At 42.0% G+C, this 27,793-nt stretch overlaps 2 protein-coding genes across 2 annotated transcripts in view; both read right to left on the bottom strand.

Moving 5' to 3' along the window:
• The window catches only part of WDR36 (WD repeat domain 36), a 33,052-nt gene extending 28,166 nt beyond the window's left edge, over positions 1 to 4,886 (bottom strand). Inside the window, exons 1-5 of the mRNA XM_030467694.1 lie at positions 4,716 to 4,886; positions 3,554 to 3,581; positions 1,900 to 2,000; positions 1,309 to 1,426; positions 278 to 410 (exon numbers count right to left, since the gene is read on the bottom strand). Coding sequence (XP_030323554.1) covers positions 278 to 410; positions 1,309 to 1,426; positions 1,900 to 2,000; positions 3,554 to 3,581; positions 4,716 to 4,862 — 527 coding nt within the window. The 5' untranslated portion in view covers positions 4,863 to 4,886. The remainder of the gene's footprint in view (positions 1 to 277; positions 411 to 1,308; positions 1,427 to 1,899; positions 2,001 to 3,553; positions 3,582 to 4,715) is intronic.
• Positions 4,887 to 15,084: 10,198 nt separating this feature from the next.
• On the bottom strand, positions 15,085 to 27,540 carry SLC25A46 (solute carrier family 25 member 46). The gene is made up of 8 exons (XM_030467722.1): positions 27,107 to 27,540; positions 25,287 to 25,329; positions 22,797 to 22,854; positions 22,206 to 22,283; positions 21,353 to 21,453; positions 19,747 to 19,803; positions 19,234 to 19,291; positions 15,085 to 16,340 (listed from the first exon to the last, which is right to left on the bottom strand). Exons 1-8 carry the CDS (start codon positions 27,351 to 27,353, stop codon positions 15,762 to 15,764), a joined length of 1,221 nt encoding a protein of 406 aa, XP_030323582.1. The 5' UTR covers positions 27,354 to 27,540; the 3' UTR covers positions 15,085 to 15,761.
• Between the last annotated feature and the right edge of the window lie 253 nt (positions 27,541 to 27,793).

Genomic DNA, 27,793 nt, shown 5'->3' on the forward strand with positions numbered 1-27,793 from the left:
GCTATGTGAATACAAAAAAATAATGCTAATAAAAGAAATTAACGAAAAACAATCCCTGACATTTGGCTGGGCTATCCCTGCACAACTTGAAAGGTATACTATACACACTCGGGAGGCAGCAGAACTGTTTGTTCTTGGAGACAGATGAAGTGGAAACTTGCCCCAAAGGAATCCATAAAAGATTTCATATTCAAAATCTGCTGCACTTAGAAGTATTAAGTGTTGCATATGAAACTACCAGATACATGAGGTACATCCAAGTTACTAAGAAACTTACTTGGATCTTATATTCCATAGCTGCAAGCTCCCTTGCTCACTTCCCAAGAGAATTTTATTCAAATAGGTGCTGGGATGCAGAATTGCAGAAACTGTAAAAGTGGCCTTATCAAAATCCACCTGAAGATACTCCTCTGCAAAAAAAAGTAAGAAACAATGCTACTGTGGCTATCCCTACAAACCTCTGGGCTTGTCATCTTTTGGCAACTGTAAAGGCAGAACTGATGTTTACTCCATATGAATTCTGTAACTGGTGTTTTTTGCTATAAAGGATTAACTTATCTGTAACAGGACAGCCTAAACTTCTTCAGCTTACAACTTCTGTTTGCCTGGATGTATATTTTTTCCCCATAAGCCTACCCATCCCAATGCTAGCAAAACTGTTCTACCTTCCTGAAGCATTCCTGCTCCAGCCTAAGCAAAACACTTGACCTGATTAGCATGGCTTTTGTTTTACATAGGAACTTCAATTTTTTAGAGGCTGTTCTGCAGACACTTTCAAGACCCAGCATCAAGGAAATAACACTGGTCACACCAATAAGAATACTTTCTAAAATAAAAAATTCAGGGCACTAAATCAGGATTTCATGAGAAATTCCATTACAATGGCATGAGAAGATGCTGACACCATCAAATGATTATTCCCAAGAAGTTAGTTTACTCACACAAGTAAATACCAAGGAACTACACGATTTCAGAGATGGCACAAAAGCTGCTGTACCACAGTCTATATATCTGTCCCCTGCAGATCACAGTGAGGTTGAAATTAGATGATATTTAAGGTCTAACCCAAACCATTCTGTGATTCTATAGGATCTCTTTACACATACATAGAACCTTAGTGGGTCTCTGCATGTTGTGCAGCATCCACTCATGAAGTTTCAGGACTTCAGATTACCATTAAAATAGTATTATCATCTAAATTTTTTTCTCTTTAAAGAATATACTACTTCTGAAAATGCACACTTTAAAAACCCTTTTTAAAATTAATTTTTAACAAAAATTAGTAATAAAAGCCAAAATGTTTCTCACCTTCTGATTGTATATTCCAGACAATAAGAACATTATCAACATCCACAGAGATGACATGATCACCAAAAGGCTGCAGAAGGTGTATCTTTGCCTTATGACCTTCATAGGTATGAACCACCTAAAATTTCAAAATAGAAGTGTTTCCAATATAAGCTGTTTAGGTAGCATACCATATTAACATAAAGCTTGTGGACAGCTAACATGTGAGAAACAAGTTTATATAAAATACATGGAAAGATCACAAAACTTTATTTGGAAGACACAATTTTATCTGATATTTAAAACCTTTGCCAAAAACATTTTAACTTAAGTACTTTTAACTATTTAATTTAATATATGGCAATTAACAATTTTTATTTCTAAGTAACTTTATTATTGTAATTAATACATAAAACACAGACCAGGCCTTAGAGAATTTACTTTTACATTGTGCTATTTTAAGCTGTTTATTCCTCCCTCTACAATTTTGTTTCCCTAAAACATTATTAAATACCTGCAGAAATAGACACTTGTATAAAACTAACTGTCTTGAAAACACAAGCACTACACAACTGTTTTGTACTACTAAGCAATAAGTAAATTAATAAAAACCTCTTTATTCCTGGCAAAAGCATGGAGAATATTGTCATATGAAGCAAATATCAACATGCGATCTGCTGCCAAACATGTAATGTCTTGTGGCAAAGCATTACCTGTTAATCAAACAGAAGAAAAGTTAAACAAGTTTCACATTCATAACAGCAACAAAAGCTTGACAGTGTATTTCTTTAGCATGGTGACCCACCAAGAAAGCTCTCCCATTGAGTATTTTGTTGAATTTCTTGTGAGAAATGCACACATTTAAAATGAATGCAAGTATTACAATTAATGATACCACTTGTCACAACAACATAAACAACCAAATTGATACCACAAGGTGGTTCTTTTGGAAAAAAAAAATTTATTACTGAATTATCACTGCAAGTAAAGGCACATATTGGCTCTGTGAAGGCTAGAAGTTGCCCAACATAATACTTCTGTGGACTGTCAGAGCCTCATAGACCACTCAACTGGAAACACACAATACATCAAAGTCTCAACCTCAGCAATGCTTGTTAGGCTAAAGCACTCTGCAGACCTTCATAATCCAATCCTGCACCCATTTCCTGATTACAAACCAATAGGAATCTACTGCTCTAAGAGTACATCCTGCTCCACACTCTGTGGCTAGTTCAGAAAGAATATCTACTATTGCAATCTGCTACTTATTAGCTCAAATAAAACAGTCAAATCTCCAGACCACACTGAGAAGCTGTTGGTGTGGTCCCAAGTTGTAGAAAACTGAAAAAAATACTTGAGAAAAATACTGTCAATCTAAGAAATTATGAGAAACATAAATCACAGTGCTTAGCAACTGTAGAAAGAACCATCAGATCAAAAATCAGTGGCTGTGGGAGTGTGCCTACACTACAAGGTTACACCATCACACAGCAGCTTTACCTGCAATAGTGCTTTCTACTACAAATTATTATCAGACAAAAATGTTTGTACCCTGTGCTGAACTGCAGCACAGATTCCATGGGAATAACTAATGTAAGAACATAAAGGCTGCACTTCATGAGAGGTTCCATTTGTTTGAACACATCAGACATCTTTCCACAGTGTCTCTGAAGTAACCCAGGCTTCTGATCAAGGTACAGGTATCTGGTACTCCACATGACCTCTACCTAAGAGGGCCAAGATATTTTTAGGCACATTCCAACTACAATGTTCAGAGCACTAACCACATAACAGCAATAAACCAACACCACCACAGAAAAAGCCACATGATTTATTTTTTAAAATCACAAACTTGCATGCAAACTTCCCAATTTCTCAAAAAGCTTCAGTGATAATGCGTGTAAGAAGAGGCAGCCCACTGAGAAAGATTTCACTGAGTATACAGCGTTTTTAAGCTAATGAAAAATATTCTGCTTTATGAGGTTTGTGTAAAAACTTTGTGGTACACAGAAGTGAAAAACCTACCTTTCAAAACAGCATGCATCTCACAGTTCACATGGTATATCCTCCTGAGACTTACTTTACACCCACAACAGTAGCCTTGGTTCTGACTTGATATTCTGTATTTCTGAACCTCACCATATTTGTGTAAATTTTAGTACACACAATTAATTTTCTATTTTTGAGTTGATAATCAAGTGCAGATGTCAGATGTGTTAAAACAAAACAAAACAAAACAAGGAATGAACAATCTGTGTGTACTTACTCACAGCAACAATACCAAGCTTCTTCACCTGCAATGAAAACGTTAAAAAAGGCATTTTTAGCAATTGGCTGCAACGGATAAACAGAAAATAGAAATCATAAGAACCAAACTAGATGAGATAAGGGATCTGCATGCTTCACAAGAGAGGAAGGTTACTCATCTTAGTTTACAATAGTATCTACAGGAAAACCCACAGACAGCAGGTCAAAAGTGTATTTGTCAAAAGACAACCATATGGCTAAAGTAAGTTGCACTTATTGATTAACCCTATTTGAACGCAAAGGAAACTAAGCACATGGTTAAACACCCTGCATGTCTTGTTTTCACATCACCTTTGCTTCTACTTTAGTTCCACTAAAACCACGCTATGTTATTATCTTATGCCTGTCCACACAGAACTTCCTTCAGTTACAGTCATCTTTGCCTAGTGGTGATCATCGCTATTTTAGTTCAAAGTCTGTGGAGAAGCCGGACAGGATAAAACACTAAAAGACTACCGTAAAGATACTGGAACATCTACGCTGCCTCCACTCTGCCGTTTTCCATAATCCCTGAATTCAGTACTGGTTTGTTACTGTTTCTATAGTCTGAAAACGCCTTTATCGCACCGCACGTGAGTATTAAAAGTTTTCACCTTGCAGAACCCAATTACGCTTGTTTCCCTACTGGACAACTTTTAACACTATCTAGTGGACTGCCTCCCAAAGTCGCAGCTCCCCAAACCGCAAGTGACCCTGGTTTATTTAACAACGAAGGAAATGCTCCAGCATCCCGCTGCTCCCCTGCCCGACAGATGGGCCGTGCCGAACCCGACAGAGCCCATTCCGGTCTCTTTGAACCCTCAGCCTCCCTTCCTCCCACCCAAGGGCTGCAGAGCCACCCAGCCCGCCGCCGCGGCCTGCTACCGGGGCACCGCGGCCCTCCTCCTCCTCCTCCTCCTCCTCCCGCCTCGTGGTACCGGGGACTGGAGGAGGCGGCAGCCCTGCCGCGTGGCTCGGGGCGGCTCCAGCCTCCCCAGGGCCCAACGCCGGCCGGCGGCGAGGCGGACCGACCGAGCGACCGACCGGCCGCCCAGCAGGAGAGGAGGGGAGCGTGGGGGAGAGGGGGGGCAGAGGGGGGGCAGAGGGGGAGAGACGAGGCGGGTGGGGAGCCGCGTACTCACGTTGTAGGTGTGGACGCTGTTCCCGATGGCGGTGGCGAGGTAGAACTCGCGGTGTCGGCTGTGGTACCGCAGCACGTGCGGGACGGGGCCGCTGAACCGCCCGAGCACGCGGAAACCGGCGAAAAGACCCCCGCCCTCGCGCGCCATGCCGGCAGCACACGCCGCAGGAAGCTTCCCCTCTCTTTTCCTCCACCCCCCGCTTCCGGCCCTGCACTCCTCACCGCGCCGCGCACCGCCCATAAGCGGTCCCCGACACCGCGGCCGCTTTAGTTCCGCTACCGGGGCGGTGCTGCCCGGTGGCTCCGCACTCGAGCGGCGGCAACCCCCGGCTCTGGGCGTCAGTGTGCCCGGCAAGGTCGGGAGAGCAGCGTTAGCGCCGCTAATTCGGCGGGCACCGAGCCAGGCAACATCTTCCCGCGGGGTCTCCGCAGCGGCCGCCGAGACACGCAGGGGACCGTCACCCACAGACACTCCCCGCAGCCACAGCTCCTCGGGTTTTATCTTTTTTTTCTTTTTTTTTTTCTTTTTTCTTTTTTTTCCCCTTTTCTTTCTTTTTTTTTCTTTTTTCCTTTTTTCTTTTTCTTTTTTTCTTTTTTTTCCTTTTTTTCTTTTCCTTTTTTTTTTTTTTTTTGGGGGGGTGTCTTTTTTTTTTTTTTTTTCCTTTTTTTTTTTTTTTTCTCCCCTTACTCCGCCCTTTCCCCTCACAAAGGCCCAGGACAAACGCGGGCTCTGCTGCGGGGCATCCCCAGAGGCACCCCGCACGGCACCGGAGCGCCGGGGGAGCCGGCATCCCGCGGGGCGTTCCGGCCAGCCCGCCGCCCACTGCCCCCAACACCGATGTCCTTCTGAAGGTGTTCGGAGATGGGTTTTTTTTGCTTTTAAAAATAAATTCTTTAGATGCATATAAAAGCAACCCGCAGGATGATTTCGCTGCGATGACTTCGCGACAGACAATGATTTTTGTGCAAAGCCCAGTGGAGGGGGGAAAGTTAAAACGCTACCCTCGGGAGCTGTCTACCCCAAATTCCCGTAGTTTCGCAACACCGCCATCACTTCCAGGGCCTTGCTGTCACGGCACCGACCTCGGCGTGCCTTCCCGGGGGCGGCAGCCTCCCGCGGCTGGCCGTGGGGCTCCCCGCCGCAGGGCTACACCGCCGCCCCGGCTGCCGCCCCGACCCCGGCCCCCACCCCGGCTTCGCAACCCCCTGTAGCCGGGACAGTGCCGCTGCACCACAAAGCGGATGCTGCGACAAATCTGCGGCAGCCCCGCTCCGGGTGACATGCCAAGAGCCTGCCCGCCCGCCCCGCACGCACGGAGCCCGGCGAACAGGACGAACCCCCACACCCCCTGCCCGCGGACCCCGACCCCTCTGGAGTCACCAGCCCTATATCCCCTTTCCCTTCAGCACCTCCCCCTTACTCGTACCTGAAGGAGGGTTGTCCATCCACCCTTTCTCCTTCGCTCCCCATCACTGCCCCTTTTGCCCACTTCCCCCGCTTTTTCTCCCTTCCCGCCAGTTTTTTTTCCCTTTCCCCCCTTTTTACCTCTCTTTCTACCGATCGCCCCTTTCTCCTCCATGCCCTCCCTCCGCCGCTTTGTTTTGTTTGTTGTTGTGGTTGTTGTTGTTGTTTGCTCGTTTTTGGTTTGGTTTGGGTTGGGTTTTTTGTTGGTTGGTTGGGATTTTTTGTGGGTTTTTTGTGTGTGGGTTTTTTTGTTGGGGTTTTTTTCGGTTTTCTTTCTTTTCCCATGGAAAGAGAGTGCCAGCTAGCCGGCGAGGGTGCGTACACCCCGGCAAACCTCGGACTGCTACGGCCCGGCGGGTGGAAAGGGCGCGTCCTCCTCGCAGGTGTGAAAACGGCGTTGCAGCTCCTGAAGGGAAACAACAAAGGGGGATGCTCGTCAAAACCACGGCCCCCGGCCCCGCCGTCACCGGCAGACAGCCCGCCTCGGGCACACCGTTCCAGACCTCCGCACCGCCGGGGCTGGCAGGGGGCAGGCGGATGAGCGAGTCGGGCGGTGGCTGTGCGGGGCTGCTCCGTCCCAAAAGCACGTCCTGATCTTTAGGCTAAGCGCCTTAAGAAACACTGCGTTGCTTTTAAACCACTGGCCACCTTTGCAACCCTGACAACATCTTCGGCGTCGGTGGGGCATTACACACGCGGCTCTCGGTCCTTACGGGTCTGCGAGGCACCGTGGAAGAGTCGGGTTATGCTCTGCCAGCAGCTGCCCTGGCTCCTGCTCTCCGTCCTTGCAAGTCCCAGCTTCAGTGAAACACATTTTAGGAAGGTCGCCGTAGGAGATAGCTTCCCCCTCGTGTTTCACAGGTACCGGTTTACTGAACTAGCCAGCTCCCGGCTTGCTACTGGAGATTTTCAGGAAGCAGCTGCGAATGGTCAAGGCTAAAATCGTGGAGGCGGTGCCATCCCGAGTTTCCCTTCGGTGCCAACAGAGAAACCACCAACCTGGTTTGTAAAGTTCATTTGTGAGTACAGAACATTTAGGAAATCCTCTTGTATCGCGTCGCGGTTACAGAGGCTGAAACCGTAGGTGCATCCCCGCGGGAGGTAAACGAGCTGAAGAAAGGTGATCAAGCCACAGCAGACTAAGAAAGGTTAATTCTCCTGCACTATGTGACCCAACAAGGCACAGGGGGCAGATCTGATAAGAGGGATGCTGTTGCTTCAAAAACACTAGAAAAAATGCATAGTTACCTTTCTGTTTATCCATAGTGTCTTCACACGTTGTTTTTTTCCTGCTGGGCTTCAGATTATTGCTGCCTTCATATATGTACCTGTATGGCTATGGAATTAGGGTTTCCAATTCCATAAGTGGGCTTATTTGGACATCTCATGCACAACCTTTCCTAAACTGTAAATAATAATTATTCAGACTTGAAGTTGTGTCTCTGATTTGACAAGAAAATCGGGATAATGAATAATAATTCAGTGTAGTGTCCAAACATCCCCCAACCCCAACCTACCAAAAAAACCCAAAAAACCAAAAAAACAAAAAGAACAAAAAAACCTACAACAGCCACCTTGTTTGAAACAAGAGTGTGAATAGCCTGTTCCATAACATTGTGAGTCTCACCTTCACCATGGACACTCTTTCAAAGGTGGGTTAAAACACCTCAGGGGACCTGCAGATGCACTGCCCAGAGGTCCAGATGCAACCCCTCCATGGTGGGGTTGCAGGGGCATCTGGAACACAACTTTTTAACACCCAGTGTTGGTGTTTGTGGAGGGCAGCAGTCATTTCACTGTGTCACAGCTTTATTTTGTCTTTCGAAGTTGAACATTTTACCTTACAAACTACTTTTCTTTGCTTGCACAGGCTGTGGGGAGTGCAGCTGAAGGGTACCTGCTCTGCAGGTTCAGTGGGGACCAGCCTGGGATGCTGGGAACCAGGCTTCCTGTGGGCACTGGGAGGCCTGGGGTCGCTGAGGGCCAGGCTAGCCTGGGCACTGATGACCTCCTGGCTCCTGCCATGGCTACTGAGAAGAGGTATGGCTCTGCTGCCTCACACCCTCAGAGGAACCTCCGGAGCCCTTTCTTTGATATTGGTTGGCACAGTGGCCTCTGCCACAGTTCTCACTGAGCCCCAGTGAGAAAAAAAGTTACCCAGGAGCTGCTGCTTAAGGCCAGGGGGGGAACAGGGCTTCACTGTAGTGAAACCCCCCCCCCCCCCCCCCCCAAAACCTCTGGTCCAGTGAGTGCAGCTGCGGAGGCTTTTAAGCACAGCCTCAACTCAGCTGCAGAGAAAGTTTGTGCTCAGTTTTGGGGGATGCTTCACCGGCATGAATCATGAAGGAAAGAAACCCAAGAGGACTGCCACCATCACAGGAGAAAGGGCTTTTTGGGACAGCTGTGTCAGGGATGAGCCAAACCAGATTAGTCAATACTGAGCGCATGTCTGAGAGTGAGTTCCCCTGCCACCCCATTCTGGTAATTCTCCAGCAGTGATTTAGCTTGGACAAAGTGCCCATTAATGGTGAGATACTGCTTCTGGTGCTTGGGGAGTAGCCAGCTGCAGGATGCTAAACCAGAATTCCAGTGGGAAAAAGAAATTGACATGGAGGACAGAAAACAGTGGTTCAGCAAAGCCAAGAACAGAAGCCACCTGTGACCACACTGCAAGCAGCAATAAGGCAAAAGAGTCCCTGTACTAAGTACAGTCATTAATAAAGATGTCCCTGCAAGAAAGTCACGTGGACCTCAGAAAGCAACTGGGGGATAAAGAAATATTTAGCATTCCAGCGCCTCTCAACCACATGCTTTTTTTTTTTTTTTCTCAGGTTCAGTCACATAAAATGTAATTGCTCGGCCTTCTGTTGATCTGAGGAGTGAAATCTAAGTCAAACAACTTCTGGCAATCAGGAACTTTTATATTCATCTCTGAGATGAAGAAAAGTATTTCTAAGCCATAGCCTAGTTTTTATAATCCCACCCATGAATCTGTTTTTGTGATAGCTATACACCACTTCCTGGAATGCTAATTCCCTTCTCACTGAGCAGTTCTTTTGCTTCTAATATTAGAGTAAGAATCATTGCAAATACCACAAATACAGAAAGTTGAACACCTTTTAGAAAATTACAAGAACTACACAGAATGAGGAACAAACTTTTTGTGTTTCAATATCTGCACATCTATCCCTACGCAGTTACTCTATTGCTACATATTTTCTATTATAGTTCTAACATTTGTATATCTGTATGCAAAAATATAACAAGAACTGCCAACACAACAACATTTCAAACTGACTGAGCTACCTGACTTTCAGTCTCATAAACATAAACACCATGTTCAAAAATGGCAAAGACAACGACCCAGGGAACTAGAGGCCAGTCAGACTCACCTCTGTGCCTGGCAAGATCATTTGAAATCTTTGCTAAGGCACACGGAAAATGTTGAGGTGGCTGGTGACAGCCAACATGGCTTCACCAAGGGCAAATCATGCCTGAACAAATTTTGGTGGCTTTTCATGATGGGGTCAGAGTGCTGTTGGATAAGAGAAGAAAAAATTATGTCATCTACCTGGACTTGTGCAAAGCATTCAACACTGTCCCACACAACATCCTGGTCTCCAAATTGGAAAGATACGGATTTGATGGATGGACCACTTGGTGGATAAGGAACTGGCTGGCTGGTCGCACTCAAAGAGTAGTGGTTGATGACCAAATGGAGATCAGTTAGGAGTGGTGTTCCTCAGTGGTGGGTACTTGGATGACCACTGCTTAACATCTTTGCCAGTCACATACACAGTGGGATGGAGGGCACCCTCAGCAAGTCTGCAGAGGACACCAAGCTGTGTGGTGTGGTGTGGTGTGATGTGATGTGGTGTGGTGTGGTGTGGTGGGCATGCTGGAGCACAGATGCCGTCCAGACAGACCTTGAGAAGCTTGAGAGGTGGGCTCATGCTAAATCCATGTCAATAAGGTCAAGTGCAAGGTCCTGCACCTAGGTCAGAGCAATCCCAAGCACAATTACAGGCTGGGTGCTGAGTGGGCTGACAAGAGCCTTGAGGAAAAGGACTTGGGGGTACAGGTTGATGAGAAGCTCTCTATGAGCCAGCAATGTGCACTTGCAGCCCAAAAAGCCAACTGTATCCTGACCTGCACCAAAAGAAGTGTGGTCAGCAGGCCAAGGGAGGTGATTCTCTCTCTCTACTCCGCTCTCATGAAGCCCCACCTGGAGTACTGTTTCTAGTTCTGGAGCGAGTGGTGTTGGAGCGAATCCTGAGGAGAGGCACAAGGATGATCAGAGGGCTGATGCACCTCTTCTGTGAAGACAGGCTGAGAGAGTTGGGGTTGTTAAGCCTGGAGAAGGCTCTGGGGAGACCTTATAGCAGCCTTCCAGTAGCCAATGGGGCCTACAGGAAAGCTGGGGAATGACTTGCAAGGGCATGTAGTGATAGGACAAGGGGTAATGGCTTTAAATGGGAAGAAGGTAGATCAAGGTTAGACATTAAGAAGAAATTCTTTAGTGTGAGGGTGGTCACACTAGCACAAGTTGCCCAGGGAAGTTGTGGGTGGCCCTTCTCTTAAGTGTTCAAGGCCAGGTTGGATGGGGCTTGGAGTAATCTGGTCCAGTGGGAGGAGTTCCTGATAATGCAGGGGAGTTGGAACTAGATCATCCTTAATGTCCCTTCCAACCACTCTGTATTTCTATGATTTTTTTCAACATCAGCATATTTATGAAGAGTGAAGGGCATTACATTGAACCTCCATTATCAAAGAGCAATTATCACACATAGAAATACTAGAAAAACAAGCAAGTTTCTACTGGATGCATTTGTTGGCAAATTGATGAAATTGAACGGCAAAGAAGATATGACACATTTTTTTACTTGATAAAGCAGGATTTAAAGATGAATAGCTGCTTTCTATTTAAAAAAATTATCAGATCAGCCAAACAGAATATAATATACTTCAAAGTACATAAGTACTTTTACAAAAATTACATGCATCACTGCAGCCTTTGTGCCAGTTTTGTTCTTCCAATAGAAAGAAAAAAACAGCTCCCTGCCCTTGAAAACAGTGTAACTTTTTTAGCTTCTTAAATTTTTGTGAGAATATGTGGCTATGTAAGTTGTCTCCTTCACTTCTTAAAGTCACAAATCAGTCAGGCGGGACTTGCCCTTAGTGGAGCTGTGTTGGCTGTCACCAATCACCCCTTTGTTATCTGCTTGCCTTAGCAGAGCCTTCAGGAGGATCTGCTCCGTGATTTTGCCAGGCACAGCAGTGAGACTGACTGGCCTGTAGTTCCCTGGGTCTTCTTTTTTTCCATTTTTGAAAATGGGGGTTATGTGTCCCCTTTTCCAGTCAACAGGAACTGCCATGAATTTTCAAATATTATGGACAGTGGCTTTGCAACTTTATCTGCCAGTTCTTTCAGGAGCCATGGGTGAATCCCATCAGGTCCCATGGACTTGTTCACCTTCAGGTTCTCTAGGTGGTCTCAAACCTGCTCTTCATCTACAGTGGGGGATTTTCCTTTCCTTGGTCCCTGCTTTCATGTTCTCTAACATGGAGGGTGTGACCAGAGTCCTTGCAGGTAAAGACGGAGGCAAAGTAGTCATTCAGTACCTCGGCCTTCTCCACATCTTGGGTGAGCAGCTCTCCTGTTTCTTCTGGAGAGGGTCCACATTTTCCCCAGTCTTCCTCTTATCATTGATGTACCTATAGGAATTTTTCTTGTTGCCCTTAACCCGTCTTGCCAGACCCCGATTTTCTCTGTGCTTTTGCTTTCCTAACCTGATCTCTTGCTTCTCTGACTACTTCTCTATACTTCTCCCAGAATATCTGTCCTTGCTTTCATCCTCCGTAAACTTAGAGAGTTAGAGACTCTGTAAACTTAGAGAGCATGCCCAGGACTTCCTTTCTCATCCATGCAGGCCTCCAGGCACTCCTGCTGCCTTCCTCTTCACTGGGACACACTGGTCTTGGGCATGCAGGAGGTGATCCTTGAAAATGGACCAGCTTTCCTCAGCTCTCTTCCCATCCAGGGCTTAGTCCCATTCTTCCTACTCAGCAGATCTTTGAAGAGACTGAAGAGACTTTTAAAATCAAGCACTGTACGCTTACTTCACACTTTCCTTACTGCCCTAAGGGTCTGGCATTCTAGAGTCATGGTCACTGCAAATGAGTCGCCTATCAAGTTTTACATTGCTCACCAGCCCATCTCAGTTTCTGAGAACAAGGCCTAGGCAAAGCTCATTTTCTGGTTGGTTTTCATCAGTGCACTCAAGGAACTTCCTGGAGTTCTGATGCTTTGCTGTGTTGCCTGTCTAGCACATGCCAGGGTAGCTAAAGTCCCCCATGAGGACCACAGCTTTCAAGTGTGAAGCAGCTCCTATCTGTCTAAAGAGGGCCTTTATCATCCTGGTTGGGATGAGAGAATTACTGCCTTTTTAGTTGAGTCTGTTTCCAAGCATCAGGGGAAAAAAAGAGTAAGTTGGACTTTTTAATTTACTCTCCAAAATCAGATTTCCCTTTAAAACACACATGCTACCACTTCTTAACCTTCTTATCCTCTTCTGAAGGTAATTCAGCTCCTAAGTGTAATTTGTCTTCTAAAATAGAACTAGACTTACAGTTTACTCACATTTTGCTACATCTTGTCTTCCCATAGTGATGAACAAATGCTGTCCTTATGCACTGCTCTTAAACCTCTTAGCAACAACCACTTAGTAAAAAAAAAATAAAAATTATTGCATAGCCTCTTCTACTCAAATATCATTGAAATAATAAATAGTCTCAACATGACCACTGCTACCCCTGAATTTGAATAATTAATATTTTAAGAGCACAGCAAGAAAGTGTGTATTAATGCACAGACTGCCTAATTTACAGCCTGTGCTGTAAATTACACAGGGTCTGTCTTTCTTCAGTAACATTTCTCTTCTTGTAATCAGCTCTCTTTTTAAAAAATGAGAAGTCAGAAAAACAATAAACAAAAAAGTTTAGGCTTGTACTAGGAAGAAGAATGCAAACTTCTTCATAATCCCCAGAACTAAAAGCTTACCTTCTACACTACTTGAGCATTTTGTAGTTTTCAGTTGTACATCCTGTTAAAGACACTCACTGATCACTCATGTGAGAGCTAAAAATTGAATATTGATACAAATGAAACCCAGAAATATATTAACTGTAAATTTATGACAACATATATATATAATAATATATATATAATATATATAATAAACAGTTATTAGATTACTTTTTATCCCACATTCATTTAGTTTTTCGCATGGGCAAAAATAGCGACTCTGGAAAAAGTAAATTATTTCTTCTTTTGAAAGGAATCAAAACATGTTCATTCTAACTGGTAAGGGCAGAAAGGAATAGCTCTAAGCAAACAGCTTTTTGCAGCAGCAGCTCTAATTTGACAACATTCCTGTTGAAGTTACAGATCTGAGACTCTGGCACAGGCTCTGTATAAACTCTCAGCAACAAAAGGAAGTGTGATTGACACAACTTCATATTCTAGCACGATGTCATGTGTTGCTCCTAGAACTTAGTCTTCCCTCTTGCAGAATATTTGAAGGCATATTTTTCACTTCATATGACAAAATGCCTTCCCTAAAATTTTATTCCTAGAAATTCTTAATTTCACTGATACTTCTGCAAGTGTTAACCTCCAACATGCAGTTAGTTACATCTTCAAGGCAACTCTGATGAAACAGTTGGCTTCAGCTGAATGTAACTTGTCTGAAAAGGCCGGTTTTATGTATTAGTAGCTGGAATGAAAAACTTGACTGGACAAAGGCCTGAGCAATTTTCAGAGAAGTCAATGTTGTCCTTGCTTAGAGCAGGAATTTTGACTACATGACCTACCAGGATCCTCTCCAATATGGATGACTGCCTCATATTGCCCTCTTCATATTCACAGAAACGTAAAAGTATAAACCAGGAATTGAACATTTTAACCAAGTTCTTGGATGTAGTTTAATTCAACACATTCCTGTACCTAGGAAAGTTGAGGAACTTGAAAAATGCACTCAGAAGCCTACACAATAAAATATAAGCAAAAACTGGGATTCTTTACGTGCCTCTTTAGTGAATTACTTCAAAATATTTACAATGAATTCTCATTTTATTTCATTGCTTTCATTCTATACACTAAATTTGCAATTAACAACATTTAAAAATAAAACCCAAGTTCACTATACTTTCAACACTTATACACTGACAATACATGAATTTCAGATTAATAGTAGACACGCAAATGATTTAAAGTCAGAACTTATGAACAGCAACTCATTTTGTCATTAGTACTTTCCATAAGTGGTAACACTATACAATGGTTAATTATTAAAATGCACATCAATTTACAATATTCACAAAGATAGACTTGTCACATGAAAGTGTGAAAGAGGCAGTAGCCTTTCATACAGTGTAAAAGCAACTCTCCACATGCTTGTTTAATTTGCTAAATATCATTCCCCTCTCCAACTTTCATATTTACTGATGAAACCAGGAAGGACTAAATTATTTAGAATGCCCAGAACTCATTTTCAGATGGAAAGTCTTGATTTACTAGAGAAGAGGGCAAAAATGGTACATCTCAGCCATTTGCTTGCATATAAACTTAATTCTGCTCCACCAAGAATCTAATCCAGCAGAAATTTTAAATGAAGGACATCAGTACCAAGTACTGTGCAGATAATTGTGCACATAATTCTTAGCTCTAACAAAAGAGAAAACTTGAGAAATAGCCAATTATTTTTTTATGCTTCCTATACATTTTGAACACTGATACTATAAATATTTGTAAGGTTATTCTACTCCTATATGAAGTAGCAGAGTAAAATTAAACCCTGATGTTATTGGTGTGAAGTTGACTAAAAATGGGACTTACACATGCAGGTGTTTCTAATGTGCTTTATTCACACACTTCACTTACTGCAACCCTTGCAAAGAAAAGTCAGCAGAATCTGCATTCTGTGCAACTTTGCCCAAACTCAAGTTTATTTTGTACAAAGCAAAGGATTCTTCATCGTCTTCTGCCACGCTGCAGCAAATTAGAATTTTCTATGTACCTTTAAATGATGACATTTATATCTACTGAAGTTACTTTTACAGTTTCCATTTTGCTCATAGCTCCATTAACATTTAAGTTGAAAATATTTTTAAAACACAAACTCACTCTCACACTTGCAAGTTCTTACAACATAAACTGCTTTGAACTGCCTAGCAGTCCAAATTAAATATCACATGTGATGTTTTATAAAAGCAATTGAGAATTCATATCCATTCATAGCCATTTCAGGGGTAAGAGTTAACTGGTAATCCCCACTCCAACCACATCTGAAATCTGATTCCCTTCTATACGACCACACATTATATATTTGTGTTTATAATTTTAAATTTATACAGTACTTCTTTAATTACACTTAGGAAACTATATCCCCATTTTTTATGTTCTTTTACAGTGTAAGGAGAATCCATAAGGTGGATTCTTCAAGCTTAAGTTCCTAAGCTATTTTAAACAATTAGGTTAATAAGTCAATCGTGTCCACTGTACTAAATCCACACCTGCACATATTAAGAAACATTTTGAAGCAGTGTTGAGTAAATGATTTTGGTAAGCTGTAGAAGTGCCACATGCAAGGTATACTGTACAATAACAGCTCCAAATCCTTTATAAAAACCCACCATCCCTTCTTCCCGTTTTATAGTATTTATGCAGTCTTTCATTCCCTCATACTGAGTATTGATTGGAAGAACTTCGTAGCCAAGATCTGTATTGTCAATTATTGTGCGTGTCCCTTGGATGTGGAGGCGGTGTAGAACGGTCTCCAGTGGGTACAGCATGACATCAGCGATAAGGCTGGCAGCAAAGCTAGCAATCAGTTCTGGAAAATAGGCATCAAGCATGCTCTGCACAGAAGTGGAACCCTCAGATGGTAGGCTGTGGGAATTATCCCTTTTCAGAACACACAAAACAAGCTTCTGGACAATGGAGCTGATGACATAGTGAAGAACTCCATGGAGAGCAGTTGGGAAAGTCAAGACCATCAGTGGAAGGAGACGCTTGCTGTGGGGTACTCCCATGCCTACAACTCTTCCAATTCCTTCTTTGACGCAGTCCAAAATGCCAGGATTATCTCGAATTATTTCACTCTACAGGCACAATGGAATAGTTACAACTTATGCTGCCTATTTCCTGATCATGCTGACTTCTACCATTGCTCACTGAACTTGGCAAGAGTTGAACATCTGCATTCAGTTGCAGACATACAGCTATACTGATACAAATCCTGTGGCCCTACAGTTTTGACAGCATTAAAGTAAACTTGCATTTATAAAAAAATGAATACTTCATTTAATGGACACTCCAGTTATCTGTGTTACTACCAGAGAAATTCAACTTCCAGCCTGCTGATGGAAGTATGAGTCTTCAAAAAAAAAAACCAAACAAAAAAACCCAAACAAAAAAACCTTCAAAAATGCCTGCTTCTGGATCAAAATGTCAGAAAGTAAGTATCTAATTTAAAAATCCTTCCCTTTAAGGACTGTAACTCTACTCACTTGAAGAAAATTTTAAATTTTAATTTAATAGTTTCAGCTTGGAATATTTCCGTTCCCTTATACCTCTTATAAAAGGGGTAACCATTTTGTTTACGTACTGAAAAATGAAGAATTCACTTAGTAATTATCTTCTGTTTTATTCTACCTATGGCTGTATGATTAAGACGAAGACATTGTTCCCCCTTTTAATGCTTATATAAAATCATATTTTATCATCTGTTACACCCAAAATTCACAATTTGGGAGCTTTCCTCAATGCCCAAATCTCTGAGTCCACGCTGGCTAAGTCCTGACTTCATGCCAGGATAAACCAGCAGAATATTCCTCAGTACTCTGAAGGATTAACAGCCTGCAAAACCTTCATGGTCAGTCTGCATAGAAGATAAACTAGTTCAAATACTTGAAAATTTAATGTGTTTCATACTTGAAATACAAGTTCAGCATCGTAAGATTTACTGATTCCTTCATTGTAGTCACTTCACTTCAAAACTGTGCTTACTTTTGCAAATGTGCCACCATGTGGTTCAAAATGTTAAAGACAAAAACAGTGAAGTGACAGCTACATATTTCTACTATTTATAGTTATTTTGATGGAATACATTTATTTGGAGAAGAGTGTCAGACTAACACTGATGAACAGCATGGTTTATCAGAGCTGTAACAATCAGAGTTATTATAAAACTACTAGTAAAAAATCCCACAATATTTTACATTTATAATTTTTATTGGTCATTGTCCTCCTGTAGTACAGGTGTACAATGCTAACCTGCAAGCTGCCTCCCTGCACTGGTTAATACTGTGTAAATACAATCTTCACAAATGGTATCATTGCCTCTGCTGTGTTAATAACAAAAGTTCATGATGACATTTCCAGGAACTAGAGAATACATTTCATACAGTAGATATACAACTATTCAGTAAAATACTTGCACACAGCTGAACCTACTAATCCTAAAACTCTCAGATCTGAGTATAATTGAAGGAGAAGTATTTTCCAATTAAGCTACTTTCTAATTATTTATGTTGTAGACATTGGACAGGGTCTGAATTATTTTTTATAGTTCATTGGTAAATATGTTCCCATGTCCAATGTCGCAGATTAAAATACAAGCAGAAGGATATCTGAATTTCATTCTGTGGCCTGTTACCTATCCAAGACATATGAACAGTGTTCTGCCACTGTTTCTAGTTCCAGTATTATAGCTTAAGGTAAAGCTGTTCTCCAGGAAACAAGCTTCCTACAGCTTCCCAGTATAAGACCAGTTAAACCTTCCCAAGACTTCAACAAATGCAGATACCCACACAAGCTGGATTCATGGAACATTGTTTTCAGAAAAATCTTACAGGAGACATTAAGAGGGCTTCTTAGATACCAAGTAACCAAGTATTCTTAAATACCAAGAGAGTGGGAATTTGTTGTTGGAAGTCTATCTATATGCCCCAGTGCAGCTGCTTAATCTCATCAGTCCTGTTAATCCATAATGTGGCTAGTTCAGGCAAAACAGCCTGTTACCTTCTGGATCCTTTAAACCTTGCACAGAGAAGAATCCTGTCCCTTAAGAGGTCCTGCCTCTGAAGTACATGCTGAAATTAAGGAACTGTGGAAGTTAGCCTTGTTTGCCTCTTCTCCACAGAGAAAGCACCATTTTGTAGACATCTACCAGCACTTGAAGTGTAGGCTTAAACAGCTGGATCTAAACCAGCACTGACAGTCCTTACAGCTTGTCTATACTATGAATGAAAATTATTATTTTGATGACATGAGCGACTACCCTCCAATCACTTTACAGTAGGAATTCCATTGGCTGCACAAAGATACTATCATAATAATTAAGAGCAACTCTTTTATGGATAGCTTTGCATAACTGAACCCTGTCTCTCTCTCCAGCTGTTAGTCACTGAAAGATCATTTCCAATACAGTGCTATGGCTTACTCTGCATGGTTAAAGAACAAGCTAAGCTGTATCTTAAGTGACTGGTCTAGAAATTTATTTTCATGACTATGGAAGGGCCAAGTGAAAATTTAAAAGGAAAAAGTTGACTGAAAATACACCAGAAACAGCAAAGTTCAGTATCCTAGCCAAACAAATATAAAATTCTGTAAAAGCTTTATAGTTGTTACACAAAAAGGCAGTCACTGCAACAGCTTGCCTAGCAAGCCTTTTCAAAACTTTACATGTGAAAAACTTCTTTACGGTTTATCTGTAGAACATGTAGATATAATTGTCCTTATTTCATAGGCAATAAAATTCCATCTATATTAAATGTGTCTGCAGTTTTAGGTCTATGCTTGAGATAGCACAATTTGTATAGCCATCATAATAAATACTTCTTTTCAACTAGTAAGTCATACCATCTCAATCAGAACAAATTCAACTACTACAATATAAATCTGAATCCAAAGTCAGACTCACCTCTAGACATACCCTGATCTATAAGGAGGGTAAGAGTACCTTTTAAAGTATTGTAAATATATGTAAATTACCTGGACAGTTTCAATCAGGCTGGCAGAATAAAAAGGCATTGCTATCACATGTGTTAAACTGTAGAAATTAACAACACAAGAATTAGGATCATGACAATACTATAATTTTAGCCAAATATGCATATGCAAGTTGAAAGTTATCTACCAAGTCACGCCTGAGAAAAAATTAACATAACTAAATTTTTTAATTTTTAACTTCAGTCTGAAGTTCTGTTAAATCTCTTTCCATGTGACCAGATAGATTCAGGTCTCTCAGACATCATAATTTTATTCCTAGAAGAATCTAATCCTTTAAGTTAGTTAGGTTCCATATAGACACAAGGATCTAGTAAGAGAAAACAAGTCTGTGAAAGTGGCATAAGCAATGAAGTTTGCTCAAAAAAATCAGAATTTGAAAATTACTACTAGCACCCTGTCAAGCAATCATAGCTGCAGATTAAACTAATATAGTACATTAAATACTTTTACTAATGTTTTGATACCAAGATATAAGGTAATTCATGCTATACTTACCCTTTGAGTAAAAGGTGTCCACCTATCTGCTTGAAGTTCCACTTATGCGAAAGCTCTCTAAAAAGAGAAGTATTTACCTTAATACAGATAAGAATGCATTATTCTCAGGTATTTCTTTCATGGATGTCAACATCCAGTTCTCATACTGGTGCTCTACTTTTGGTTTATGTTGAAGGATTTCCCACAGGGGAAGAACACATCAGCTACACATTTACGAAATCATGCTTAACTTCTAGAATTTATTCAGGCATGTTAGATATTCTATCAAAGAAGGTTTCGATTATTAATAAGGTGTCTCTAGCTCTAAACCAAACTGTTTGTAATTATGAGAGCCTCATTTGTCAGTCCTCTAGACGTAACCATTCCTGCAGTGAAAGAACAATTATGGAGCGTGTTTGTCTAGTACAGAACCACATTCACCTTGTCACAAAAATAATACCCATTTCTGGCTCCCTCTCCTAAAACAAGGAGATTCTTTTATAATACCATGATGCAGAAATGGAATTGACGTCTCCCTTCCTTGTGACAGGCCAAGCATGCACGATGACATTAAAAAGGGAGGGCAACCAGTAGAGAACTGCCTGGGGTTGTGCACACACAAGAGATCCACTTTTACCAGATTACTTCCTCAATCCGGTTCATTTCATGACTGTTCACATACCGTGCTGGCACCAGGATGGGTGTACCACTGACAAAAGTAGCAGCAGGTACCAGCAGAAAGGATTGCTTCTTCTGGCAGCAACAAGAGCTTGCTTTTCCAGTTAATAAACAACTCGCCCACAAGAAAAAAAGCCCTTGCTTACACTGAACAGAAATCAGAATGGTGAAAATGTAAACATTATAACCCATTTGATGAACTTAAGCATTCTCTACAGCACTAGTTAAACATCAGAACAAGTCACACTCAGAAAGAAGTGTATGCCTGGGAATTTCAATTACATATGAAGCATGAGATGACCAAAAAGCTTAAATATGGGCCCCACCCAATTTAAGGAAGAAATGCTTTTGATAAACTTTTCAAAAATACCTGAACCTGAAAATATTTACTTTTGTTAGTAAATGCATATATGCACCAGTTTGATCATTTCAGCTTGCCTGGATCTACCATCTTTAAAATCAAGTCACTTTCAGTTCCATTCTGTTCTGTGATCTATCAAGGATACTGAAAATGTTCAGCAAGATATCAGTTCATTAGTCACTTAAGTTTTCTGTATTTCAGTTAATAAAACTAGGACTTTTTACTTTAGACATGGTATTGACTAATGCCACACAATACACATGAAAATATGAAACAAAAGGTAGGAATTATTTGATTATGATGAAATTACACCAAAATCAAATTTGCTACCTTATTTCTATACTCAGAACAGTGGGCAGACATACCAAGCATACAAAGCTCCCAGAGTCTGTTTCTTAGTTGCATGGTTGTCTTTGCCCAGACAACCATACTGTACTGACAGCATTTTTTCAATGCCTGACTGTACTAAGCAAGTACATTTTTTTAAACAGCTTTACATTTCCAACACTTTCAGTGTAAGATGGCAAATGATGATCAGCTTACTAGCAGATGTAAAGAAAAAAAAACAATATAAAAACCCTGCAGTACCTTGGCAAAGGTGTAAATTCACTGATGATGCCTTCTGTTCCCAGGGTGATACCCTGAACAATGAAAGTGCTGCCCATTCCTTTCCAGAGAGCTCTTGGACCCTGCATTTTGAAATACACACCACATTTTGATTCATGCAACATAAAAATCAGAAACCTTTTTTATCTTATTTTTATAAAATTCCAGCAAATTCAGACTGTAAAGGGCTACAATTCAACTATGAAATTTCACTACCACAAAGTTGAGGAGACAACTAATTTTTCAACTCTGAAGTAACTTTTGGTCCTCATTATTTCCATTTTTAACAACTTTGGAGGCATATCTCTCACTGCTAATACTCTGGTATTAGTGTATAACTAATGGTGTATAACACCGTTTTCTATGGACAAAATGAGCTCAGGGTGTTAAAACTCATCTCTAAGAAATACAGAAAGTCTTTTCTTACTGTCTGCTGATATGAGTTTCAGGATCGCCATTCCCATGTAAGATTGGAAATTCATGTAATACTATCTTTGGAATTAGTAATTTCGATAATCTCTTTAACCACACAAGGAATTTTTTTTTAGAATCTAAATAAGAACATATAGATTTCAGTGACTTTTTGATTTCTAACACCTGAAAATCTTCCCCACTGAATACTGTACTACTTATAAAAAAGTATTGTGTAAGGTATTATTAAAACCTTTCTACAACAGCTTTTCTTCTTGAAACATTCTTGCCAACCTAAAAATAACAAACCCTTACAAGGGCTATGTTTTTAACAACCAGTTACATAAGGAGTTAAAGAGTTCAAAGTACATATATGCTGAAGTAACCTTCATTGCTCAGATACAGTCTGATAGCAAATACTGACCTGTGTCTTATTGATGCTGTACATGATATTGACAATAGTAAACGGAGTGAGATGGTAATTTCGAGCATGATAGTTAACCTGTGATAAATATAAAGTAATTGCAGTTTTATAAACACTCTTGCAGATGTTACAACTCTAGAGGAAAAGGCAATTTCAAAATAAGAACTTTATCTCTGTAAAGACCATCTAAGGTGACCCAAGAATGGTTAAAATTTGTGAGACTGAGGAAAACAGGCAAAATATTAAAGTATTTGTATGAGAAAACTGTAAGCAATAAAGCAAGCATAAACCAGAAAATACTGGAAACAAAACAACCTGTGCATAAGTGGGGAGATGGAATTTTCTCCACAGACTGTAAAACACTCAGCTGCTGTAATTAATTTTTTACTTCTCAAACAAAAATTCCCAAGAATGTTCATGGTAACCTAAAACTCAGAAAGGAAAATATGTATGCCACAAATGAAAACATGTTAACCTAGCAGTTGCCCCATGAGAACTGTAAAGATTTCTTATACTCTACACAGTATGAAAGAACAGAAATATCACTGTATACCAGAGTTCTGGCTGGAAGAGTTAATATTAAAGACATACCTGACACTGCCGACGCAGAACAATGCAAGGATGTGCCAATACATTCTCTGTAAATAGGCTTTAAAAGAAAAGTGTATTTTAAGCATAGGAAGTAATCGTAAATCTATTAGAAAAAGCTTGTTATTTTTCCCTAACTACATTATAACAATATTTGGAAAAACTACACATTATCTAGTGAAATAATGAGGCATTTTGGATGGCTGATAGCCTGCCAATACTGTAAAGGAGCAAATGTCAAAGAACCTGACACATACCTTAGCTACAAAAAAGCCCACATATATAGAGATAATTTTTATAGGAGAAACAACATAAGAAGTGTCTTTAACCTTCCCTCTGCAAAACATGATGGAAAAAGCCAGAGCCAGAATTATGGAAAGATTAGTTTCCAGTTTTATGCTCATTCCCCATGCCACATTATTGATCAAGGCTCTCCATAGCAGGGTCAGAGGACTGGTAGGAACAGCTGACATGTTTTGCTGTCAGAAAATTATTCTTCCCAGAACCAACTTTCTCTCCACTCCCAAAAACAGTATTTCAAATCAAACCTTCAACAGGAAGTTCTCTGTTTTACAGTAGTATTTCTGATCACAGCCATGCAAAGAAGCTACTCATAAACCTCAAAGTACCCGAGTGTTTAGAATACTCACCTGTATGTGATTCAAACCTGCAATACAGATTAGAAAAGCAAAACCTCCAGGTTTTGTACAAGTCTCAGTTCAGACCACCAGCCTATGGGATTATCTGGCGTAGGGCTCTTAGAGGGATTTTACTCTGAATAAAAAAAGTACTGCTTGGCACAGGAAGTATTGAGCTTACAGTTTCATAACTATTAAGCTAATACTTTTCACTACCAAAAGGGTTGAAAATTTCCCCCTACTCCAGCTGCTCTCCTAGTAGCTAACTCAACTAACTTCACAAAAACTAATCTTTTCTTATGTCTGTTTTCTACAAAATTTCTGACTTGAGCCTTGGTGCAAACGCAAAAGCAGAAAAGCAGGGAGGCTTGCTCTCAGCAATAATATAAAGTTGGTCCACTCTTTCCCAAAACTACATGGCCATTTTACTTGTAATGGCCATGGTGCTTTAGATGTGGAAAATTCTATCATGTTTGATGAAATCAAAAATTTCATCAAAATATTAGTTCAAAAGGAAAACTGAGCCACACTACAATCTCTCTGGTCCTAAAGCAGATCAACATGTTCCTGCCTTATGGCTCCACTCCATTTGCTGGTACTCTGTTGGGATATGAACTTGAGAAGGTTGGAAAGAAATCAAACAGCACTTGGTATGTTTGGATGGGCTATTTCAACCCCTTCCTCCTCCTCAAATCTTTTACAAAGATTTAACAAAGTGTAACAGCCTCATTAAGGAGTCTGAATGAGGAAGAGGACACACTGCACAGAAAGCAGTAGAAGAGTGAAAGCAGTTGAGATGGGATGATCTGATTGATCAAATCATTACTAGCCAAAAATAGTCATTCCTAGTCCTTCCTTGTCATCATGTCCCTATCTGGTCCAACTAACTGGTGCTTTCTTTTACAGCTAGGCAACTCAGCAACTCACAGGTAATGAACTTAAGTGAAACAGCAAAAAAAATAATCCATCTTTTAAACGGACTCTTTTGTTTTAGTTAGAGTCAAATTGGTTAAAAGAAGTTCTGACGGGCATCAAAGGTGATAATCAGACAAGGAGCAGGACAGTCTGGCAATCAAGTAAACCAGCCACCTCTTACTCTGGAAGTACACACTAGGTCCTCAGTCCTCAACTGACATAGCTTCTTAGGTTGGTCTAACTGGATCAGTGAAACACATACTCCAGTGTTGTGAAAAGAGAAGCACTAAGTCTCGTGTTCAAGTCAACAAGGAGTAAAACGTTTTTAGACTTAACTTTTACAAGACAAGAAAAATTCACTTTCTATGCTTTCACAGGCTGCATCAGCATGTTGACCAAGAAAAACTTACTCTAGTGCTCTGGTGAGTGTGGCTGAGTAGCATTCTACAAAAAAAACCTAAGCTTATCATGATCCTTACACCTGACAGTTTAAGATCTGAAATTGCATGTCGAAGTCCACCACTTTCCCAAAAATATCATCATTCATGAGCATTGCCATAATACAGAACAAAATGGCTATGAGATCACTTGGCTAGAGAAACACCACTATCCCAGGATACTTTGGCAATATACATTTTCACCTTTTTAAAAACATTCTCATTATCGTAAAAAATTTTAATAGAAGTGACAAATTCAGAAACAGAGGTCCTTTCCAACTTGACTAATTCTGTGATTCAGTGAAATCATTGCTCATTAAAGCATTGTGATAAACCCTTCAGTTAAAGAGAACAGAAATCTACATGGATTTCAGGTAGTAGATTTCTAAAGGGATCTCAACTGGTTAAGACCACTGGCATAAAAAAAAACCCCAATATAAAAGTACATAGGCATCACAAGAGAACTACAGCTTTACTACTTAAAAGTAATGCATGACTCCTACCTTGCAAGGCCAATACCAAAGCCTGCAAATCTGTTCAACTGGTCTGTAAAAAAAATGAAAAGAGATTATAAAGCAGTGAGAATCACAAAGTAAGAAGTGCTCACTTCAGAAAATCAGAAGCACTAAACTACAACATTCATGGTAACACAGCAAGAGGACAGTTATTCGCCCAGAAATATCTGCACTCTGGACTTCAGTGGAGCTTATACAGACGTCTATAAATATAATATTGTCTTAAAACATCCACAGGGGAAAAAAGGAGATAAAGTGAATAGTAAAAGGGTACTTTAGTATCTAAAAAATCTAACTCAAAGCAACCATTGAAAAAGCTACATTCGTAACAGCTTACACCAATTCTGAAATATAAATTTAGCTACCTGTGGAGAAAATACTTTTTTAAACAGTAAAAAGAGAAACTCTGGAAAATGTAATGTAAGACACCATTGATAACATAGCAAATGTCTGTATGATGCAAATTTTTAATACAGGTGTTTATCTCCATTGCACTGTACAAATCAGGTTATTAGAGAACTGCTGAAACTAGGTTAAATTCTCTGTTGTCTGCTATCAGACAAACATTGACACAATGGAAGTACCTGAAAAGATTTTTTAAAAGAGCATCAGAACTAAAGGGCACATGCAGGCTGCAGGCATGGGTAGTGCCAGTAACATCACTGGAGGCCAACACAGATATGGTAGTGTCCTGGGATCAAACTCTCCACTTGCAGAAACTGGACTCAGTGATACAGTAACTTCTTATCAAGACTTCCAAAAGACAGATTCATCATACCCTCCATGAGCATATAGAGGAAAAAAAAAAGGGGGGGGGGGGTAGAGTCCAAGTATCTAAGATCAGAAGAATACTTAAGTAGTGCTTGCATAGACAGAAATCGAACTAAGGGCTGTGCTTTTAAAAAAAATTTTTTTAAAAGGTGCACTCATCAATAAAATTCATACTTCATAAAGCTGTGATACTCAAATATATCTAAACTGCTATAGCACATCCTTGCAATTAAAGACAATGTTCAGTCGCCTACCTACTTTTATCAAGTTTCCCTTAATTCACTTCACTTTCACTGACTGTGACCGTGATTCTGTACATATCATAAAATAATACTGTACTTCCGAGGATTTCCACTCTGTTTTCCCAACCATTACTGGAAAAGCCTTGAATACAGTTGCTTCCTCAAATTCTACCAGTTCCATAGTTCCATCACATTCATGGATGTGGGTGAGAGGGCTGGGGGGAGTCAGCTTCAGGAGTTCATGCCGTATCCTTTTTACTTTTCCAGCGTATAAATAAAGCAGCCAGAAGACACAAAGCCTCAACACTGACTCGAAAAAAACCCAAAACCCAAACATCTAAGACTCAAAGGTAGGTTCTCCCCTTACAGGAGACTGCAGGATCCCGTTTACACGAGCAATAGGCAGCTGCCCACACGCTGCTTAACAAGAAGCTGCCCCTTAACTTCGGGCACTCCCAATGGTATCTGCGTGTACTGCAGAGCGCAGCAGAGCCCGGAGGCTATGCAGCAGGTTTCCTTCCCTCTCAAGGCCTTTCCCCCAGGCGCCTCAGCATAACCCGCCCGCGACGGCACCGCGACTCCGGGCCTGGCGAGGTGGGGGTCAGGGCCAGCAGGGGCGGGCGGCGCTCGGACGAGCGCGGAGAGGCCGCGGCACAGAGCATGGCTGCTGCCCGCTCGCCCTTGCCCGCCCCGACAGGTCACCCGCATACGGGGAGGTCGGGAGCCGGAGCAAAGCGGCGGAGAGGCGGAACGGCGAAAAGCCGGCGGCCCCGCCCGGGCCGGGTTCTCCCTTACCGGCTCCGCCCGGCCCAAGGCTGGGCTCTTCGTTGAGGCCGGAGGTCCCCAGAGGGGTTCCCGCCCCGTACGGAGGAGTCTTCTCCCCCCAGTGCAGATTGCGGCTGCCGGGGATGTCGGGGGGGCTGGTCACCCAGTGGCCAAGCTCCGAAGCACTGCCGAAGGGCCTGGCGCCGAGGCCCAGCTCCTCCCGGCCGCTCCCACGGTAGCCCAGGCCGTCGAAGCCCTCGGGGCGCCGCGGGTGCATGGCGGGAGGCGGGCAGTACGAGCTGGCACCGACCGGCACCGACAGCAGCGGAACCCGCTCTCGGACGCCCCGGTTCGCCGCTTCCGGCCGCGGAAGAGGGGCCACGTCCCGCTGAAGCCCAGCGCCAGGCCACGTGACGGGGCGGAAAGCGAGGCTGGCGGCCGCTGGGCCAATGAGCCCCTCCCGGTGCCCTGCCCGGGGAGGAGGGAGCGGAGCGCGGCGCGGGGAAGGGCCCGGCACTGGGCCGGCTCCGAGTCAGTGTGCCCTCTGCCGGCACGGCGGGCTGGGCCAGGCCCGGCAGGTCGAGGCCGCGGAGTGCCGGTGGTGCGGGCTCGGCCTCTAGGCGAGAAGCCGGAGGGAGGTGCTGCGTTTGGTGCCGCGTTTTCCTGGTGTGCGGAGGAGCCCTGGGCTAGGAAAACTCCCAGCCCTTCGCACTAGTG

The sequence above is a fragment of the Calypte anna genome, chromosome Z, assembly GCF_003957555.1.
Source record: "Calypte anna isolate BGI_N300 chromosome Z, bCalAnn1_v1.p, whole genome shotgun sequence".
NCBI lineage: Eukaryota > Metazoa > Chordata > Aves > Apodiformes > Trochilidae > Calypte > Calypte anna.